Here is a 22,988-nt window from a genome sequence, read left to right on the forward strand (position 1 = left end):
ATTTTGGGTTGGTGAATGAACGCACTTATAATACAGGTTTGGTCAAAACAGAAACTAGCACATATTTGTAGTGTCATCTGAAATGCATTTCAGAAATACAGCAATGACACTCTGGAATTTTCAGAGGGGTTATATTCAACATGTATTTATTATTGACCCTAACAGCATTCAATATAACCTCTGATCTTTGTACTCTCTAGTGCACATACTTTTAACCAAATAGTCACTTGCATTTCAACAATTTCAAGAGTCTAGATACAACACAACGCTTGCAAACATTCATATGCTCATATTTATATTTAGTGAGATACTAGGGGAGCAGCACCTTGATCCCTTGACATTTTAACTGAATTCAAGATGTTTTCATACCTCAACCTCCCAACACATTGCAGTATTTTTAAAAGTTAAAAGTATCTGTACAGAGATTTGCATGGTATACCATTTAGATTTAAGAGCTACAAGGGAAGAGAATTAGAAAGGGAAGTTTACTAAGGAGCAGGGAGGTGGGATGGGGAAAGCTTACCTTGCTAGATTAAAAATAGCCACTAATTTTCTACCCAGTATTTTAGCATCCTTAAAGCCTTCTGAATACAAAATAACTTCTGCAATGAGTTCATTGTCTGGATGAGTCATAGCAACAGGTCTGAAAAGTTGTTTGAGATTATCAGGCAGTTTCTGTCTTCCTCCATAACCTTTTCCAGCAGGATTCAGAGTGATAAAAATTCCAGAATTAGGATCCATTTCAACCTAGCATTAGAAGTGCATTGTAAGGATATATTGTCAGATGAAACAGTATTGAGAAATGATGGACATTGAGAAATGGTGGACTATGTTTAGTTACAGTAGACAGTTTTTAAAGTTTGGCCTATGTGAACAAAATAATTAAGTTTTGCTGTACCTTTTTGCCAAGCATCTCACATACAGGACTGTGTTTCTTCAGTGCATGTTGAATTGTCTGAACCTGCATGGATACTGCAGACAATACAGCTTCCTCCAGTCTGTTGAATTCATCAAAACAGCCCCAGGCACCACACTTCACTAAGCCCACAAATATGCGCCCCATTGACTTCACATCAATACCCTTGAAATTAAAAAGAATGTTGTCAAAATTCAAGTAACAAGAAAATATAAAAGAACGTCTTCCCATCCACTAAAAAATAGGTCCTTGGAAATATCCACAAATTTCAACTGACAAATTATCAGAATAATTTCCATAATAATTTAAATAATATTAATAATACTAATACTACTACTAATAACAATTTAATAGTTAATATTATAATTTTAATATTACTTCTGGAATATAATACTGCTTTATGAAGTATGGGCATAGATATCCATTTCCTAAATTAAACAAAACCATATTCACCTCATCACAGTTAAAGACTAATACTTGTCTTCCAAGAAGTCCACCCAAGGCCTTTACTGATTCTGTCTTCCCAGTTCCAGCTGGACCATAGGGATTTCCTCCAAGGCCCATCTTCATGGCCTGAGTAAGAGTTAGGTAACACTTATCTGTCAAAGGTGTATAAACAAGTTTTGGGGAAATCCCCTGCAGAAACAAAACAAATTATATTGATTGGTAGACAGAAAATACTGGCAATGTAATTTCATTGATTTTATTCATAAGTAATTAATTTAACAATATAAAGCAACAGCCAAAATTTCTGTCTCATTAAGTATATGAATTTGTTTACAAAGCTTTCCTTGTTTTATATCAAATGCCAATGTATTGTTCAAATTTTTTCACAACTACAGATGAAACTGCACTTGGATATATAAAAGCAAGCACATCAGAAAATACTTATATGATAATACAGCTACTTTGATACAACTTATATTTACCCTGTCAGCATCAGGAATGAAAATTATTACCCTATCTTTTAATATTCTCTATGAAATAGCATGTTAAGGACATAGCAAAGTTTAGAATAATGGCAACAGTTGGGAGACAATCAGCAGCATGTATGAAATGAGAAAATGTTTGACTCATATATAAAAGCCACTAGGTAAAAATATCACACCTGATATTCGTAAGTATATTGGAGTTCAGCATCTACCATCTGAACATAACATTTTTGGTTGTTCATATAAAATCTCAGCTGCTTCTTCCAAGCCCAGTCTTCAACACTGTGAACCTCAGCTTGATTCAGCTGCTTCACCACATCAATGTTATGAATGATATCAAGAATCAGAGCTTTAAGCTTGAGCTCGAGGATTCCAGATTCTGCAAAAAATCACACCAGTGTGGTAAGGAAGACACACATACCCTTTCACAAGTCCATTGTGCTGCTTTCTATTATCGGCAGATTTTATTTAGACCTTGTTTGAATTATATAAAGACTCTTATTTTCTAAAGCAAGCAGCATAAAATAAGATCCTGACAGACAATGTAAATCATGTAACTTCAGTCATGTTGAAGTGATTTTGTCTGCCTCTACATGGGGGAGAGGGGGGCGAGAGAGGGAGAGGAAAAAGGAGAGGGAGAGGCTTTTCTGCAAAGCAATTTACGCTGAGAGTGTTAAAAGCCATGTCCACTTCAGCAGTCAGGGTGGCCCAACCTGCTGAGGGATCTGTTGAGCATCTGAAAACCACACTACATGCACTCAGGAGATTTCACTCAGAATAATTATGTTGATGGGGAATGAATGTTCATTAACAGATTGGGTGCATTAAGTGTACTCTTAGAGCATATTGTTTAATTTAGTTTCATTTGAAAGAAATCCAGTTTGTGTGCTTCTATGCCATTCCATGATGGTAATTAAAGCACAGGAAGTGGGAATAATCAGGCAACTCACTTCAAAATCACACTTACTATCCAAACTAAAAAGTTAACAAAATGTATTATACAATAGATGAAAGGAAGACTCCTCTGTAACTGATGAAATTTCTCAAACAGATATAGAAAGAGCACAGAAAGGGAGCTCAGATAAAGAACCACACTTACAGACTTCTTGAGGTAGGTGATATGAATGCTATTTCTAATTAACGTATCAGATGTTTACAGTTCACAAATTGTAAACTAGAATCTAATGTAGTAAGCAGCTATAAAAATGTGGTGGAAGACTATAAACCATAAGTCAAATTGAGTCTTTTTACACGTAAGGTAAAAGCCATCTCACATAACCTACAGTGTAGAATTTTACATCTGAAGTAGTCACTCAAAGCCTCTGGTCAAAAGAGAGGAAAAAGCATTCAGAGGCATAATTATTCTAACCCATTCGGACTATGTAAGATTCAGAACTATCATGCCTTGAGAATCACAAGCTTATTTTGCCTCAAAGGTACTCAGGAATTATTAGTTCAGAGGCAGATGTGAACTTCGAACACAGAAAAAGAGAATCACCTGTACAGTTGTATGGAATATACTGGCTTGACATAATGTACCTCAACTGCTGTTTGGCCACTTCCTGTGAAACAGTAGATACATAAGCTAAAAGATAGAAACTTATTAGAAAATTGAGAAGAGATGCCTCCAAATACGTAAATTCTCCAAGATAATTTCTAATCTAAATAAAAATCCTTTTGCTTATTCTGAAATATTGAAGATTTTAATCTTGGCTGTAGTAGGTGAGTGTTTTTATTTAACTCAGCTTTATGAAATCAAATTGAGACAGATTTATATCATTTCCTGTTTAAATAAACAATGTAAAATACTACATAACTGCAGTCATAATAAAGAATTGTATATTAATTGTAATTTTTATACCTGTACTCCCAGTATCTTCTATGCCATTACCAATGTTAGTATAATGGTCCAGTTTGGCCGTGAGTTCTAATTCTAATTGCGGCAGATTATGGTTTTTGATAGCACTTTCAACATCTTCAGTGAACAGAATTTGTTCTGCCAAGGAAAGAATCTTTGGAAGAGAAAGTTCAAATTATACTTCATAAATACAGAACACATATAAAAACTAAGCAGTTTTCCAATTAATTTGCAATTACTTATTATGTCTGATATTTTAAGTATTTTATTGTATAATTTTATTGTATAGTTCTTATTATTTGTATAATTTATGCATTCTATAATTATAATTTCTATAATTTGTATATTTTATAATTTATTGTAAAATTTTTACACAAAAAATATTTGCTATGCTCTTAAAAAATAACAAATGAAGCCATCTTAAAATCTGACAAAATTTTGCCAAAACTTGTAATGTAATCTAATACAGCAAGTCTTTTTCATTAAATGATATGTCAGATTGCCATGTAAAAGATTTGAATATTTCAAATGTTTACAAAGAAATTTATAATAGCACATATTTTTAAGAATTTCTCTATATGATAAATGAGCAAAATGGATTTGACTGGGGTTATTTTTTTCATAATCTAAATGTATAGTTCTTTACAGAACTAAAAAAAAATAACTTATTTGGCAATTCTAAGACTACACAGAGGCATTACTGGATCAACTACTACCTGGGAAGGAAAGAGCGATGGATCAATTGAACCTTGCGATTTTTTTCCAGCATCAACACAATCAATTAACATTTTTTTCAGAGTTTCCTTCATCTCTGAAGCCAAACTGTTTAGCCACACCTGGCAAAGAGATGAAAAAACTCAAAAATTACATTACAAATTAACTTCTCTAAGATGTTTGAATTAGACTAGGATGTGATTTTCTTACCTCCACATCACTTGACAGAAGAACTTTATTTCTAAGTGGCACGGTTTCTCCTTCTACAGACTTCATGGCAACTATGTACTTAAATTCTTCATCAAAGCTCACACTATTAATGCCTATTAATTAGAAAACATAGATAAAGTTATATATTCTCAAAGTTAAACATTAATTATTAAATTTCTAGTCATGGAAAGAGAGGAACTGAAACATATTATTTAGCTTTGAAGAAGCTTATTTCTAAATAAATATATTTCACAAATAAAGATTACCACATTACCAGCAAAAAGTTTCTTAAGATGAGACTGGATAACCAGAGGATTCATGGACTGTCCTAAAATCTCTAATAGGTCATCATCTCCAATAAAATAGAATCTTGGAAATGCTGAGCGTTTTTCCTATATAAAAACAGAATAAATCAATTTTGTTGATTTAAACTCAAGCTTACTGACTTTCTTTATAAAAAATTATATTGATGTTTACTGTACCTCCAAAAACTCATTCAAAGATTTCTGACATCTCTGAAGCTGGTCAAGTATGGTAGTTAAGGTATTTTTTATTCCAGCCCGGGCATTCAGTGATGTTATCCTATTGTCACTCTTAATATCTGACATAATGGATCTTGACAGGAAAAAAAAAAAGAATTCATAAATCCATTATAATTTTAATTTAAATATGATATCTATAAAGTTAAGTAAATAGAAATTAACACACAGGCAAGTAATATAAACAGCTGATATATAACTTTCAGGTTTCAGTACTAATGATGAAATATTTCAGAATTTACCTCATTTCTCTCCAATATAATTTAAGAGCAATGGTTTCTTGCTAAAATTTCTCTACCCAGAACCAAGAAAATTCAATTCTTGACTTTTGTTTCCTTTTAAGTCATTTCAACTCAAGCCAAGACAGATAATGGTACATATGTTTCCATATTTCTAAAACCTACTCCCTTTTTATCTTATGACTTGTTTGGAAAAAATAAACCATCTGTTTCTCCCAAAAGTCTGTGTGTACTTTCTGATGGTCTTCAGCATGATTCTTGAAAAAATAATTACATCACCTCTACTTCTGCTAAGACTAATCTTGTGTTTGCCTGCCTTGCTCACAATCTGATGTTTCACATGATTCCCTTCTTCACATGTACCCCACTAAATGAAAACACTACCACCTTTATTCAGATATATGTCGCCATCGTACATATTTATCTTCTGAATTCCTGTCGCTGACCTTCTTCTCCATACATATTCCAATTGTTCCATATATTTTCACCACGAAGAATGTTCTAGACTACATGTCAAAGACACTACAAAAGGTAAGTCGTATTCCGTAACACTAACCTGAAGTTTTCATCAACTCTGTTAAAACGAGCTTGTTCTTTGGGTAGAGCTCCACGACCAAATATTGGTTCCAAATAGACCCATTTCCTTTGAATTTGGTTTAAATTCTGCAGGTATTCATCCAAGTTAGCTAGCTTTTTTTCCCAGATGGACACTTTATCTTCAAAACCTTTGTAATATGGAGAGTCCTTAAGAGACTGTAGAAGACAGCGATGATCTCCAACTTGGTTGACTGTGTCCTTCCAGTCTTTAATAAGCCTGATAGTCTTGCCTTGGCTGTCTTCATAATCTGTTAACATAAAGACAGCTCCAACTCCCCAGAGTTCAAGCTCACGCAACGCTTCTCTGATTGTGATTTCACCTTGAGCTCGACAATTCAAATCCTATTCAAAGGCAAGAACAGATCTCATATGAAACTAGAGAGCTTGCAATAAACTCTCCATTCAAAAATATAATGCAAATTCTACTTCTATAGTATTAAAAAAATATGCATATGGAACTACATATACCACATAAAATAAACCATAAAAAAAACTATAGATCCTGTGTTTAAAATTATTCATACCTTAAGCTCCACTGCTTTTTCTATAATGGCATCTGTCACTTTTAGTAGATCTCCAAATAGCAAACCCTCAAGTGTAGTGCCTCGGGGAAGACTCAGAAGACGGAAGAGATCCAACCAATGATCTGGAGAAAGCTGTTCTCCTCTTACATATTTTAGGAGTGGAATTATCATCTATAGAAGAAAAGCACATGTAAATCCATCTAGTCGTTATGAAAATTGCATCTCTTTGTTTTTGGAGTGACACGCTATTCAAACAAAAATAAAATTTAAGTTCTTAAACTGAGGTACAATTTTTCCAGTTCCTGAATTTAAAGCTTAGGAGTATGATTCTGAAGACAACTCATTATAAATCTGTGTCTCTGTAAGCTGTAATGACCATTCTGTTTACTGTAGAGAACTAAAGGTTCTCAAAAGTAAGTGAAATGTTCAAAACAGTACCAGAAGACATTTTGTTGTATTTTAATTGACTTTATTGCAAGAAATGAACAATGAGGTATAGAACATTTTTTGTTTCACAGGCCTTGCTGAAATTCATAGAATCACAGTTATTTGGGTAGAAAATTACCTTAGAGATCACCTGGTTCTAATCCCCCTGCTGTGAGCAGGGACACCCTCCCCTACGCCAGGTTGCTCAAAACCCACCCAACCTGGCCTTGAACACTTCTATGGTAATTAGCATCTTACTTTGTATTTGTCCACTTCTTTTTGCAGCTTTACTGTCATTACAGTATGCTCTTCCATCTTCCTCAGTTTGTCATGCCAGTTAAACAAAAATTCTTCAAATAGGTATATTTTACTTCTGCACGAAAATCAAATGAGAAAGTCATAACAACACAGTATTACTACCACACCTGTATGTCCACTAAAAATAAAGCAACAAAATGTTACCTAAAAGTAATCCAGTCTTCTTTGGCTTTTTCCTGAACACCTTGATAAAACTCTTCATACAATGCCCAGACTTCTGCACAACTCTGAATATCTTGGCTTACAGCTTCTGACAGTGATAAGTCAGGCTCTTCCAATTTAAAATGATGGCATTCTTCACTGCATAGAAAGATCATTGCATTATGCATTACATTATTCCACTGTATTTTTACAGTTTAAGAAATGGTACCATGAAAAAATCATCATATTTTTTTAAGAAAAGTCATTGGCTTTACTGAAGAATATTGCTGCCAGCTGCAATTTCCTTATAATCTCCTTCTTGAATAGAAATAATAAAGAAATATGAGAGATAACTCTTCTATACAAGAATCTTCTCCCATATTCACATTTATTTCCCATAAACTTTCATTTATTTCCTATTTATGAGAAAAGTGAATTAATTTGTACCCTCAAAATCGAAACCGAAAAGAGAATAATTTTGAATTGATTGTTTCTTCCTGCTAGGTTAAAAGAATATGCTGATTTTATTTACCATCATTTACATGCCAAGGTAAGAAGTTAAATAGAAAACTTCATCCTCTCAAAATCTGCAATAATGAGCAAGGACACCTACTGGTGGGAGAGGTGAGCTCCTGCCCACTTAAGTTTCAAGAGGATTGAGGTTTTGAAGTTCTTTTTGGATCAATATCCCAAACCTCCTCTTAGTGAGAATTTCAAAAGTCAGAATCAAGCCTTTAGTGTACAAACTTCCTTTTTCAAGACCTTAAGAGACTTCTCAAATTATTTATCCAAAAAAGCATCTAGAAAACCTTAGCTTAAGAAATTCACGTCAGGTAAAATCAACAAAAAGGACCCAGAAAAGCTAATGAAAAACATGTAACACAAATTATATTACTTATATTATCTGTCGTGATAAAAATTGGTGAACATTTTCTGAGATACTATTGCTACAAAAGATCAATATATTAATGAATAAGATATACAGGGAAATAAACATACATACATGAGTTTTTCTTTCACTGTTTTAAGTTCGTCAAATTCTTTTTTTTTTTCCTTTATCATCTGAGCACTTTTCTCAAGTACATCCTGATCACCTGTTTCAATGACATCATCACTTGGCTTTAGCTGATCCCAGCGAGCTTTAAATTTTTCCAGGTCTTGAAGATATATAGTGATACGTGAAAGCACATTTCCTCTCATCATTTCCATCTGCAAAGCAATAGGCAAAATTATATTCTTTCAATGGTTTGTATCTACAACTGTGATCAAAATCAAAACATCATCTTCAAAACTTGATTACTACAATTTGATCAAAAATCAAACTCAAAAAACTTCTTGCGTAACGCCCAAAGAAATAGTTCAAATAGTTCAACTTTATTCTCCTTGTTTTGTTTTTCTTTTAAAGGGGGCACTACTTTTTTTTTTATTATGCTAGCACTTGAGTAGTACTTGAGACCTATTTATTCAGCCTTTGCTACCTACTTAGATTGCCTCTTATAGCACATAGAAAGATTGCTGAATTTGTATGGCAAACTGCTATCTTCAGTAGAACTTCAAACGAGTTCAGTAATTTGCCTATGGACTGGAATTACAGGACTGTGCATAGGATAGCAAAGCTAAGTGAAAAGAAAATAAAAAGCTTCAATACTAAAAACATGATAAAGTAATAAAAATGCAGTCTTTGAACTGTTATCCTCTTTTCCTCTGTTAACCATTTACTAAGCCATTTGTCACCAGAAAGTTGTTTTGAGACAGAAGTACAACAATACAACATTCATTTCAGCATCAGTTCAACAAAGTTTCCCCTAGTTACTGCTTCAGAGTTAACAGTTACTGCTTAAGAGTCTAAGTATTTTTCCTCAGATGGCTCATCCTCAACTCAATAATGCCTGTGTTAACACTGAACTCACAACATTTATAGATGTAATCTAAGAAAAAAGTATTGTTCCAGACATATTCAAAATAATTTCAACATTCTCAGGCAAAATTTTAAGCCTTCATCGCTACCTGTTCAGCAATCATAAGCTGGTGGCTTTCCATCATTAATACAAATTTATCCCACGTAGCTCTTAGGTTACTGATACTGTCCAAACCTGCACCAGCCACAGTTCGCAGAAGTTTGTTTTTGTCTTCAGCCTCTTGAAACAGGAGAAACATCTAAAATCAGAAAAATCAAAAATAAGCGTGCATGCAAAAACTCAGCAAATCATGTTTATCTAAAGCAAATACATATGAATCACCAATTGTGTATGCACCGATAATAAGCTGATATACAGCTGCTTTTTTAGTAACATCTAAACTTTTGAAAAAATAGTGCCTGAGGTATTTAGAGAAATTCTAAATCTTCATCCTAACATGAGATATTGAATGTTAACTACGAAAGAGGTAAGTGACACCTTACATATTGCCGAGATCAACTCAATCAAATTGGAGAACAGCAGCAGAGCAACACAACTCAATAAATCTGTGTGTATGCTTCCTGGCTTTGACTGGGATGCAGTTCATTTTTTTTTAGTAGCTGGTACTGGGTTGTGTTTTGGACTTGTCATGAAAATGACATAGATAGCACAGGGATGTTTTAGTTACTGCTGAGCAGAGCTTGCACAGAGCCAAGGCCTTTGCTGCTCCATACCCCACCCCACCAATGAGGAGACTGAGGGTGCACAGGGGGTTGGGAGGGGACACAGCCAGGACAGCTGACCCACGCTGATCACAGGGACATTTCACACCATATGGCATCATGCTCAACATAGGAAGCGGGGGAAGAAGGAGGAAGGGAGCGTTCAGAGTGACGTTTTTCTCCCCAGGTCACCGTTACGCATGATGGAGCCCTGCTCTCCTGGAGATGAATGGCTGAACACCTGCCTGCCCATGGCAAGCAGTGAAATAATTCCTTGTTTGCTTTGATTTTGTGTGGCTTCTGCTTTACTTCTTAAATTGTTTTAATCTCAACCCATGAGATACAGCCAGGCAGAGATATTCCATGCCATGTAATATTGCCTCCTTTCCGTTCATTTCCTTTCCTTTCCTTGCCTTGCCTTATTTATGTCTTTCTTTTACTTCTTTCTCTCCTTCCTCATTTGTTGAACTATTTTTATTTCTATCCATGAGGTGTCTCATTTCTACTCTTCCTTTCCTTTTCTCCTGTCCCATTAGGGGTGGGGGAGGCTCTGAGTGAATGAGAAAGTGACCCAGCAGCTGTGTAGTGCTTAGCTGCATATCAGGGTAATCCACAAAAATATGGTATATTAAAAAAAAAAGAAGGAACAGAGACAATCCAAATAAATAGATATTATCTGAAAGAGCACCAGTTTTTATCACCTGTCTAAGCAGGGCAAAAAAATCCATCTTTTTTTCCCACATATTAAGAGACAACAGAATTCAAAAGAAAAACCAAACCAACTCTTTTAAACTATGTAAGTCAGAAGAATCATCTGAGATAAACACACACAGTTCTATACATTTACCAAAATTTCCTGTTATGCGTGCTTTCCTTTAAAAATTAAAAAGAGGTAACAGGCAACAGTACTACAAAGTAATTCTCTTCAATATCCAATAATTCTCCCAGAGTTCCTACAAAATGTACTGAGTAAAGGGCCAAGCAGATAACCTGTATGCAAGACAAAGCTAAAATTAGCTGTCTGTATGTGGATTTGTTAAGCAGACATCTAAAACTCCACTGATACCAAGGTCTCAATTATTTAATGACAGAGGCTTCCAGCACTACTTGAGATCCTCTACTCTATCCCATCTGCCTTACATTCACAGCCCCGAAAGTTATGGGGCTTCCTATACATCCTGTGTCCTACCTACCTTGAGCCTTGTATGGAGCTCTCTGATATGCAGGACATCCCTCAAACAGTAGACACCTATGCATCAATAACTGCACTGAGCTCTCAGTGGAGCTAAGAAATCATCTCAGGAGGATGAGCCACAAGGTGCATACGCCAGGGTAACAAGGATTGCTCCAGGCTGCAGCTGACTATACCGCTGGGACTTAATTCAGTTCCTCCCAAATACATCTATTGGGCCATCCGAGATGTCCTGTGGCACTTGCACGGCCTGCAGCTGCAACTACAGGAAGGTAAAGGCCTCCAGAACTTATCTGTTACATCTGCCAGCCTTGTGAGGATGCTGGAAACGCATCTCGATTAACTCTAGAACTGCACTTTCGGGCAACTGGACCAGACTTCTGCCGAGTATATTAACAGCATATGCACGGCAGACACCTGCACATAAACACCTGAACTCAGATGCACTCATTTAGAACTGAATCTTTCAAAGGATAAATCTTGTCCAGTGGGGAAGAGCTAATATGGGTTTTGTAGAACTCCACAATCTTGTAGAACCAAAGCTCTTTAAAGGCATCGGTACAGGTACAGATGAAGGAAAGTTAAATCATATATTCCAGTTGAGTTTCCAAAAGGCTTTTAACACAAACTCTGATCCAAGGCATTTAAGGAAAAGTGGTAACCTTGACATAAGAACAAAGGTCTTTGCACAGATAATTAATTTGGTAAAAGACAGGAAACAGTATTAGGAGGAAACGGCTAGTTCCTGCAATCAAAAAGTATCACCCATGGAGTTTTGTAGATATCTGTTCTGGACTGCTCAAAGTGCTTATAAAAGAACTGGAAAAGGAGACCAGCCTGTGAGATGATAAAGTTTACTGATGATACTACGTTATTTCAGGCATTAAAATACTTCACCTGTAAAAAACTACAGAATGAATGTAGAAGAAATAATGACTGATGATACTGGTGACAAGTAAAATTCAAGTAGATAACCATGAAGTGACACAAATGTGAAAAAATAAATTTCACATATACAAGCTGAGTCCTAAGATAAAAACTGCACCTCAGACTTGGTATCTTGGGGTTATGACAGCTAGTTTTACCAAAATGTGAGCTTAATCTACGGAGCAGGAAGCAAATCAAATGTTCTGAGTCACAGAGACCAAAAAGATAATAAGAGGTAATATTACTATTTCATCATGTAAATCCATGGTTTGTTCAGATCTTAAAAATTGAGAAAAATCTGTTGGTCACACAGAAAAATGAAATAGAAAGAAAAGACTTATCAAAAGGCAACAAGGATGATCAAAGTTATGAGTGAGTTTATGCATAAGGAAAGATAAGATTAACTAACACTCTTCAGTCTACAACAGAGATGGCTGATACCAGACACAACAAAGAAGACTACAGTCATGTGCCATGAAAAGAAAGAATAGGAACTGTTTGGCCCATATCTCTCCCAGTTTAAGACAAAAACATTATGAAGGTAACAGGTGGCAATTGGAAAAAAAATGAAAAGAGGGGTCCTTCATGTAATGGTTAATTGATCTACACTTTACTAGAGTGTATTTTGGATGTCAAACATGTATTTGCTCTCCAGAGAAGACGAGGGAAGGTTGTGGAAAAGAAATCCACGAAGTGTTACTATATGCTCAAGAACCACATAAAAAAATCAACAAGGTTCTGGTTGAAGATTAGAAGTAAAAAGTATCAAATATGCTACCCTAATTTTATATTTTCATCTAGATAAATCACTCCACTGCTGGACACAAGTTACTGTGCTACATGGACTACTGCCCTGACCCTATATGACCTCTGGATGATCTTTATTAGTTATTACTAAATGTAAGTTTCCATACTATAAAGTAATTAGTTTTATAGCTGTTTTTCTGAACAGAATAAAATAGTATCTTACCCCTTCTTTTCGTTCATTTAGGCTTAAATATTTTAAATTGTCTTCTGCTATTTCCTCTACAGTCTGGGGCCTAATCACTAGTGTTTCCATGGCATCGGTAAGAAATGTAGAAACATCACATAGATGAGCTACATAAAGATGGAAAACAAAGTCACCACAGAGAAAATATTTGTAGTTTTAAACATCCAAATCAGACAAATGCACAATGATACAACATCATTCATAAGTATGCAAAGAATTTACTTAACAAATTGCAGACTCTAATCTTGTCTATTACCTGAACAAAAATTGCAGATTTGTGTTTACACACAGCTTTTCAGTTGTGATCCACTGCATTCAGTGTATGATTTAAACCATAAGTATTAGTCCCTTCTGAACATTAACCATAAATACATTTATTTATGTATTATATACATATAGGCATTTATTTATTACTTTCAAAAGCTATATAGTTCTTTTTTTTTAAGTAAACAGAAAGATGTTAAAATAGGTTTTGGGTTCTTTGGGGTTTTTTTCTGTTTGTTTTAGTTTGGCTCTTTTAAAGAAGCTAACAACTAAAGCCACCTTGCTTTACATATTGAAAAGTCTCACAAACAAATGCCTGAATAAGCTATAATGTTGTTTTTACCTACCAAGGTAAATCTTTTCTGCTACCGAGAAAGGAGCTGTATAGCTCCGGGAAATCTTCCAGGAAAGATTCACCTTTCAGGCTATGGAAGTAATTCACTTTCTGCACAATCCCTGTTCTATGTTTCCTGTTTCTAAATCATTAGATTTAAAGCACAAAGCACTGTTATTCCTCATCATGTACACTTTATTCCACTTTGTCCTACTGTTCCAGATATAGATCAACCACCCAAAATAAGGAAATGTTTTGCATTCTTCAACACAGTTTTAACAGTTTTGACAATCTAAGCAACAAGCAATTCTATGGAGTAAGTCTAGATTATTTTAGACTCTGCATGAAGTATTTCAATTTGTAAAAGGAAAATCTAACAGCATTTTTTATTACAACATTTTACGATGCCTTCTCAAACACCTAGGAGGTTTTCCTCCCTCAAACATCAAATAAATTTTCCTCCTGGAAGCAACAGAATTTTCTTTCAGATAAAGGAAACATGCAAAATAATGTTCGTATGTATTCTTTTACACCTGGAACAGAAGTGGCAAAAACAAGAGAACAGGAAAGATACACAACGGACATCAAAGGGTCCTAGGTTACATCCATAGTGAAAAAGTAATATTGTGGAATACACAGCTGTAACAGATTACTTTCTCTGCATTGTGATTTCTGCAGTTCACTGTGCCTGAAAGCACAATATTTCTTTAAAAGAGTATTTACATTAACACAAATGTGCCCAAGTACAACAGAAACAAACAAAATACTATTCATTGAAATTATTTACCTTGAATAGATTTTCTCAAAGAAACAACTAGAATGTCGTACAACTTCTGGATGAAATCATCAATTACAGCTTTCACAGGGTTGCAATTAACAGTTAAACAATCTATTCTGATCATGCTTCAAAAAAAGAGATTAAAAGAGAGCAAACATTCAGTAGCATACTTATATGTCAGTATCTCTAAGATCTATGAACATCTGTAGTTTACCCTTTGTAGCTTAATGAAAAATTTCCTTTATAATTCTACAAATAAAGTCATAGCTTATTGGGAAAATTACTCATAGTATTGAAATATTTATAACAATTATACTTTCAGTTTTATGAGGACTGAGGTCCCATGCTCTGCTTCTCCAAACAGTTAGAAAATGGCGTGATTTTATATAACCAGTGCCATAAAATTCTGAAAGGCTATTACCATACTCAAAAGAAAAATACTTTCATTGTTTGTATACTCATGTCTTTAATTCTCTCATTTCCATAAGAGTTTACTAACTGAGCCTTCAATAGTAGTAAGAACAGAAGAAAAGCCAAAGAGAGTCATTTCAAGGCCCCATACCTAACATACCAGCGACCATAAGTAGTTGCCTAAAGAACACTAAGAAAACGGTCTACCTTATTTGAGATCTTCCTGAGAAATCCTCCCTCAACACCAATATTTTCAACTCATGGATTTCTTAGCAACATGTTGTTTCTGGCTATAAGGCACATCAGCCAGTTTCTCTTCTATTCAGTCTGTCCATGAACTCATGGAAATCTTTACTACTCAGAGTATCACTAGCCGGCAAGTTCTACCAGTCCATTCTCCAGCATGAAATCCCACCTTTTTCCTTGTTCTGAACATGATTCCTACCAGTTTTACTTGAGAGCTCTAACCATATAGTACAATAAATTCATGTGAATATATGTAAGAATAAAAGCCTGCATTAGCATATTTTAAACTATAAGAGGTAATCAAATGTTTCAACACAGGAATTATTCCATGACAAATATTTACAATGTCTGTTCTTAACTGCCATATATATTTCACATGTACAGGACTTAGCTAAAAGATTTGTTAAAATATTATGTTTTGTAGTATTTCAAAATCAGCCCTGAATTTTGAAGAAATTAGATCACATTAGATCACAGGAGAAATTAGATCACATTAGATTCCCATTAGATCACAGGAAGTAATTAAAAGTTTTGAGAGAAAGTGGCACAGATAAAAGAGAGCAAGTATCTAAAAATAAAAATGAAAAATTAATATCTAAACATTTAAGAAGTACATCAACATTTTAAAACCACTTGAAATTCTATCTATATCTTCATATAAAAAGAAAATCTCTATTTTACTATTACCTTTAAAATACCTGATAGAATACATTATTCAAACAAAAGAACAGAATTACACTATACCTTGGAAGACGTTCTGCTTCTTTCCCTCTCACTTTTAGTGCCTTGAAGTTTTTTTCCCAATCCTGTTTGCTAGAAAGATGTGTCTTCACCAAAGGTTCCATATCTACTTGGCCAATTACGATCCATTCCTTTCCAACATTATTTTTTATTCCATGGGAAAGAAATAGTTTCCAGATTAAAAACTGTTTCTCAGTAACTTTAAAATATTTTCATAATATTTTCAAGTTACATTCTCTTTAACCTTTGTTCTCCTTCAATTATCTGTAGATTTTCTTAGTGCAAAAATCAGGAGGTAAAAATGGTTTGACAAGATTCACACATTTAAGGAGAATCAAAACATGAAGACTGAAAAGTCAGCTATTATACAGAGCTTTCAAAGGGAACTATACATATAGTTCAAGTCAGGCATGTGCTTAAGCAGTTGGCTTAACATGGATGGACTCGCTAAGCTTTTGCTTATCTGCCTTGAAGAAACGGACAACAATGCACAAATGTCATTGCTCAGCTACTTCTAGAATGCCCAAAGCATAAAATGTTACAAATCTAAGAGAAAAAGGCATGAGTCAGCCCAATATTGAAAATACCTTGAATTGATTAGAAACATCTGTCAGCCTTCTGAACAAATCTTCTGCTTTACTGAAAGCGGTCAGAAACCCATTTGCATTTCTTTCGGTCATAACAGTGAATATAGACTCATCTTCTGCTTCACTTACTCCCCTAAACTGATTTGGAATGGAGATGAATCTCTTCATTTCTCTGTAATATCTAGCTCGTACTTCTTCAAAAGGAGGCCTGAATTGCAACCGGCCTTGCCTAAAAAGTGAAACAAATAATAGAAAAACTAATACTTGAATGTAATCTGCACCTGAATATTTTCTTTTAAGGTCAAAAAAAAAATCTTACTTGAATGTTAGATCAATAACTATCTCTGGTAAATTCTCATTGAGTGCTTCTAAGCCCATTTGATACTGATGCTCCAGAGCTTTGTAAAGTTGATGATTCCAGTGTTGTCTCCAAGCTTTCATATCACTCGATTTGAAACCCTAAAATTGAACAATGTTTATTTTTCTTTTATTTTATTCCCCAAACCATAATTATAAGATGAAACTGCACATGGTATAAAATCTGAAGACCAGGATCTTAGTAAAATTCAGTGATCACAAAACTGGAATAGACTTTGTCACAGCACCAAGCTGGTCAGAGGTTAAGGTCCACCTGGACAACATACCTAAGTCACACTGTTCAGTTATAGGTAGTCCTGTGACGAGCAGTGAGTTGGATTTGATGGTGCTTGTGGGTCCCTTCTAACACAAGATATGAGTTTTTGATTATGTGACCAGTTATTGCATTTATTAGATTTATTGCATTTATTTCAAATTAATATAGGAATAAAAAAAATATCCAAATCAAACAGTCTCTATGGCAGATCAGCATAAGCACTTCACTGAGGTTCATCACCCATTGGTTTACCAGAACGTTCTTCAAGGTTCTCTAAAATGAGTAGGACTCTGCTGGAAATAACATAAAGAGCTGGCCAAATGAGATATTTAAACCTGTATCACACCTTCTATTTTCTTGTCATATGTAAGCTGCCTTTTAAATAGTATTTATAAAAATTCTTGTGTGTTTCCACAGATAAATGTTAACTAATAAATTAACGGAAGATTTTACCTCAAAGAATTCCAATTTTCATTGGAATCTGCTACACTGCACTATAAAAACACGTAAAACCTTATCATACAGTCAAGTTCTGTAAATCACAGATTTGGGAAGGGACTCACAAGGATCAGCAAGTCCAACTCTTAAGTGAATTGTCCCTACAGGGATCAAACCCATTACCCTGGCATTATTACACCATGCTCTAACTGAGCTAAATGGTCATTTGCAAGTCATGCAGCGATTTGCAAAAGTACAACAGAAGCTAGAAAATAAATCAGAAATTTCTTCCAGCCTAAAAGGTTCTCTTGTTTAATTGGAGATTTTCAGACAGGGCTTTGGAGGCAGTCCGGGGTTGCTGCAGGAAGCTACACACTTCAGGTCTGCCCTACAGTTCAAAGCTGCCCACAGGAGCTCCTCCAAGAGAAAGATTCTAGAGATTAAGAAAACCTGAAATTGTCTTAATTAAGCCTTAAGACAATTATAAATGGAGTTTTTAAAGAAATACATAAAATCTTGATGATGACAGCAGTAAGACTACACCATCTTATAATTTTTGGAATGTGAAAAAAATATACATTTGGTTAAGTTTTATCACTTCTACTCAAAGATTTTTAAAGAGTGACTCAATACAGTTCAGGTAATTTTCCATCTAAAAATACTGTGCAATACCAAAATAATTTTCAAACAGATTCTAAAGCAAATCTAGATTATTTTCATACTGATTTTAAGATAAAAATCTGCAAATTAAACTTCAAAAGAAATTAAAAGCCAGAAGCTGAATCAATACACTTATTTTTCATATTGTCTTGAGAGACTGGAAACAAAATTAGAATTAAAATACTGTAAAGATACTGTATTTATTTGACTGGCAAATACCAACAAAAGTAATCTGCATTTGCATTACAAAGGATAAGAACAACATGTCCATCTAAGAATAGAGTCCTTTGATTGCTGAAGGCTATAGGAAAAATTAAACTGACTTGAATGATAACTCAAAATAGCTCACTTTGATAATATGATATTCTTAATCAAAATCTTTGACATTTTACTCAGTGATATTAAGGGTCTTTTCCAACCTTAATGATTCTATGATTCTACCCTAAAAGTTGTCAGTTGATAAGTGAACAAACAAAAATATGTTTTTCTCATTATTTCAGGCAGAAATGCATTTTAATTCTAAATTTTATACATTTGTTCTATTCTGTGTGGGGATCACTCACTATCTTTACCAATTTCTTCATTTTACCTTGCATTAATGGCTCAGACACAACTGATCTACATTACCCGAGGTTTTCCCATTTCCTCATCTAACACCTGTTATTGAGCAAAAGTTCTTCCCCCATTACTAGTATGACAAATAAATTACCTCCGTCCTCCTCATCTGAGATTTTACCTCACATCTGGCATTAAATAGGACACAGATGTTTTCCTAAGACAGCCAATAACTCCTTAATCAAAATTAATTAAATCATGCTATGTTTGAGTCTTAATTCTTGATTACTGTTGAAAAGTCAAATGTTCACAGTTTGCAGCATGAAAATCAAACCCTGCCTGTGACTCAAGGCTGGCAAAACCAGTTCTGAGCTCCTGAAGTCCCTCTTTCCAACGCTGCTGCTGCCGAAGTAGATCAATATTCATAAGCGATATGACCTGTTAAAAGAATTTTAAGGGATAATAAACATATTCATTATCATGTAAATCAAAAAAAGGTTAAGGTATGCCATAATAAACATGATTTCAATTTCATCTGGAAAATATACCTTTTGAATGAAGTTTGTGTGCCACTTCCTTAGTTTTCTATTTTCAGTGGAAAGCCGTTCAGCAGCAGCTTGGAGTTTTTGGATATAAGCCTCTAGTTCTCTGGGATTATCCCATGTTATTTGAGCTTTTCCTCCAGGACCAGATTTTGAATGCTTTAAAAACACACAAACTTTGTAAGATTTAATGACAAAAAAAGTCTACCAGCTAGCATACAGGAAGTGATAATATGAGAAAGATGGTTTTATTCCTCCCTTTCCCTAGCTGCACTAGAGACAAAATAATCTGGTAAATCACAGACATAGAGGGGCATAGCATTATAGCTACATCAGTGCAGTGGAGAAGGAATAATGACAGACTCCTAAGAGTTTGAAATAGATGAACTGATGCTGAGACTTCTGCTCCACAAACATAAGCAGACAACTGAAGATTAGAGGACACCTTTGTTCTGCACAGATCAACATCAAAAATGTGACATTAATAACTGCTAATCAACTTCACCTGTTTATCAAGAAATAATTTTTTAAATTACAATGCAATAAACGTAGAAAAAGTGGCACAGAATATGCACAGACACCACTGAAATTAAAAAGACAAAGAGAGGGGAATTCCTTCACCTTAATTATCTGTTCAAATGCTAGAGCAGATTGTAACATCATTGGCTTCTGACTCCCAATCATTTGTTGATCAATAGAATTATAGAAGTGTGCCACCTGTAAAAAAGGAGAGCTTAAATTGACTAGAACAAATAAAAGGTCTTACATCATCTTTGCCTTAGTTGTAGGGGTATCTCAAATATCAGTGACACCCCATGTGAAATTTAATTGAGTGGCATTGAGTGTAACCAAAAAAATATACCACCCACCCCCAAAAACCCCATTAAAATGCTTACTAATATATTTTCAGTTGAAAACTAGCAATGGCGAGCAAGTTGCTCCATTTTATGACAACTCCCTTTAGTCACAATTATAAAAAACTGGGACTAAAACTTGGTGATCAATTACTTGTCTTATTTTTTACAGTAACTTCATATGGCTTTAATACTGTATTTTAAAAGAAGACACATTCTGAAACCATAAAGCATATCTTTACTTTTTTGTCTTTTATGGACTTAGCTAATTTGTTCAAGAAAGAAGTCACTTTCATGCAGACAAGCACAGTGAAAAGCTTAACCCCACAGACAGAAAAGACAGCACTGTAGAAAAGTTCTACAAACTAAAGATGGGAAGTCAGAACAGGAAGTTATTATGGCATAATCTTATACCTGCTTGAGGATGACTGCCTGCTTGCAGAACTTTTGTGCAGTGTTTGCAACATGCTGTATTTTAGCTGGTATAGCAAACCCAAGTGCTGATAGCTGACGTACTTCTCTTAGCAGAGTCACCAAACGATCTGAGTAAAGTATGTTTAATGTTCCAGAAACGGGATCCAGCTCCATCACAGGGCTATTAGCTTGGATACTGAACCAAAATCAATCATATTACTGACTATAATTTGATATTTATCCTTAGGTGCATTTCACCATAATACAACAAACTATTCTAAACAGCTTGATGTCATTCTATTTATTCTATAGTTATTAACATTTTAATTTACTCATAAATTATTCTAGTAACCTTTGCTTTTATTCAAAGCCAATGAAGATAAGACAGAATTAACAATGCCTATCATTTTTGCTTATAAAGTTTTTCTGGTTTGTGACAATAGCTAACATGTAACTCACAGCTAGACAGTATTTCTAAATTACACTGTATCCATCATATTCTCTCAAGCAGGCACTTTACCAGCCCCAGTCTTCAGTGCTGCAAAGGGGAAGAAAATAATGAGGGAACCAATCTAAGAACCAGAATTTGCATCAATGGAGCGTTTTGGTATATTCAACCAGATGCTAATAAGAACATCAGCCTATCTTCAGACTTTACTCCAATATTTTTTCTACTTTAGCAATGCTTCTACCACCATCCTTTCATAAACACTTCAGCCTTACTCATTTTTTTTTCTTTTTTTTTTCTCATCTCTTTTCCACTTCCCATATCCATTGCATTCCCCTCTGTATGGAGCTACTTGTTTTCTTGTTCTTTTAATTAACCACATCACATCTTTTAAGATCTCACAACAACAATATGATGCTAATAAATTAGATGGCTATTATATATTTTGAGTATTTTCATTAAAGGTTTTCACTTAAGTATCAACTCCTGTAGCCTTTTTAACTGCAGACAAATTCTTTTCAGAGGAATTCTGCAACATTCAGAGTTGAAGACAGAAGCTATGTAGCCAATCAACTAAACCAAAAAAACTGTTAAAATATATTTTAATATCCCACAAAGAAGTTTTATTATTTTGGGAAACAAAATTAATAAAATTTAAATTGATATGTTTACCCTTCTTTCATCTGCCTTATGTAGACTGCAGAATTTCTTGTGAATAACAATTAATTTTTTACTCTGCATGTGTCATCTATATATTACAGATATACTCCCATATCATCTGGTTTCTATACATTATCACTCTAAGGATTACAATGGGTAACAAGTAAAAACAACAAGAAAATCAAACATATCTTTCATTCCAGGTGCTAACAGGAACTGCAAGATTAGTTATTAATCTGCAATATTAGCTATTAATTAGTTATTAATAATACTGTTCTGTATACTTCAGCTTACCAAGCAAGACTGGCAGGATGATGAAAGTATAATAAATTGTTTTGTCTCTCCACTCATTCTTAATCCTGTAATTTTTTTTTATTTCCTTTGTCAAGTTCTAATGAATTAGAAGCCCACACTACAGATTTCATTATTTAATAAACATTATTTTAAAAAGAGTGTATTTACCAAAGTCCTGACTTGGGATTTGATAATTCTGACTGGATATTCCTAGACCAATCATCAAATTGTTCTTGCTCATATACTTTTAACTGTTCCAGAAAACAATCTGCATTTTGATGAAAAGTTTGAAATCCGGGTAAGTCAGACAGAAGAGCCTTTGCCAGCTTGATAGAATCATCCACCTTAAACACAATAACAAAGAAAAGAAGCTTAACTTCTCAGTATTCAATCAGAAAAGAAAAATCACAGCAATAAGGATCAATATTACAAAATATCCAAGTGGGATTCAAAAGCTGATTAGGAAAAAAAAACCTGAATTCTGAACTGTGTCCCAGATGTTTGAATTCTCTGTACAGTAAATTGTGTCTGAATAAGCTGTCCCCCAATGGCATCCACCACTATTAATATACCCCAGGATATCCCACTTAGTCTTTAATTAACTCTCTGTAAAGGTACAGATCTCCCATGAGTCTTCTGTTGTATATGTAAGGTCCATGATAATACTCAATGTATTTGAAATGGAATTTCACATCTACATGTGGACAAATTAAAACCCTAGTCAATACAATCAGTGGAGATTTGAGAGCAGTTAAAAAATTTAGTACAGCATAAAGCAGACATACAACTGACACACATCAGCAGAACTGGGCTAATCATTATTCTGGGATAAGTAACTTCTATTCTCATTCAAATCTACAGTTATTGCAGGGGGTACTTATGTTCATAAAAAACATTTTGGTTTTCACTGGTCAATGTTTTCCAAAAAATGTTCAAGTTTTCTTACTAAAGTGTGAATACAAACTTACAAAAACAAGATAAATT

The 22,988-nt window shown here is 34.4% G+C and overlaps 1 protein-coding gene across 1 annotated transcript in view; it reads right to left on the reverse strand.

Annotated features, from left to right (window-relative positions):
- DYNC2H1 (dynein cytoplasmic 2 heavy chain 1) overlaps window positions 1-22,988 on the reverse strand; it is a 156,919-nt gene that overhangs the window by 126,671 nt on the left and 7,260 nt on the right. The window contains exons 11-35 of the mRNA XM_069014810.1: window positions 22,173-22,348; window positions 20,603-20,798; window positions 19,956-20,051; window positions 19,341-19,493; window positions 19,132-19,230; window positions 16,825-16,964; window positions 16,506-16,734; window positions 15,922-16,049; window positions 14,530-14,645; window positions 13,124-13,251; window positions 9,422-9,571; window positions 8,418-8,623; window positions 7,418-7,573; window positions 7,214-7,328; window positions 6,530-6,700; window positions 5,965-6,347; window positions 5,113-5,245; window positions 4,905-5,022; window positions 4,631-4,743; window positions 4,423-4,542; window positions 3,710-3,860; window positions 2,025-2,227; window positions 1,370-1,552; window positions 899-1,081; window positions 524-747 (exon numbers count right to left, since the gene is read on the reverse strand). Of these exons, the coding sequence (XP_068870911.1) occupies window positions 524-747; window positions 899-1,081; window positions 1,370-1,552; window positions 2,025-2,227; window positions 3,710-3,860; window positions 4,423-4,542; window positions 4,631-4,743; window positions 4,905-5,022; window positions 5,113-5,245; window positions 5,965-6,347; window positions 6,530-6,700; window positions 7,214-7,328; window positions 7,418-7,573; window positions 8,418-8,623; window positions 9,422-9,571; window positions 13,124-13,251; window positions 14,530-14,645; window positions 15,922-16,049; window positions 16,506-16,734; window positions 16,825-16,964; window positions 19,132-19,230; window positions 19,341-19,493; window positions 19,956-20,051; window positions 20,603-20,798; window positions 22,173-22,348 (4,070 nt within the window). The remainder of the gene's footprint in view (window positions 1-523; window positions 748-898; window positions 1,082-1,369; window positions 1,553-2,024; window positions 2,228-3,709; window positions 3,861-4,422; window positions 4,543-4,630; window positions 4,744-4,904; window positions 5,023-5,112; window positions 5,246-5,964; window positions 6,348-6,529; window positions 6,701-7,213; window positions 7,329-7,417; window positions 7,574-8,417; window positions 8,624-9,421; window positions 9,572-13,123; window positions 13,252-14,529; window positions 14,646-15,921; window positions 16,050-16,505; window positions 16,735-16,824; window positions 16,965-19,131; window positions 19,231-19,340; window positions 19,494-19,955; window positions 20,052-20,602; window positions 20,799-22,172; window positions 22,349-22,988) is intronic.

The sequence above is a fragment of the Aphelocoma coerulescens genome, chromosome 1 (genome assembly GCF_041296385.1).
Source record: "Aphelocoma coerulescens isolate FSJ_1873_10779 chromosome 1, UR_Acoe_1.0, whole genome shotgun sequence".
NCBI classification, from domain to species: Eukaryota; Metazoa; Chordata; class Aves; order Passeriformes; family Corvidae; genus Aphelocoma; species Aphelocoma coerulescens.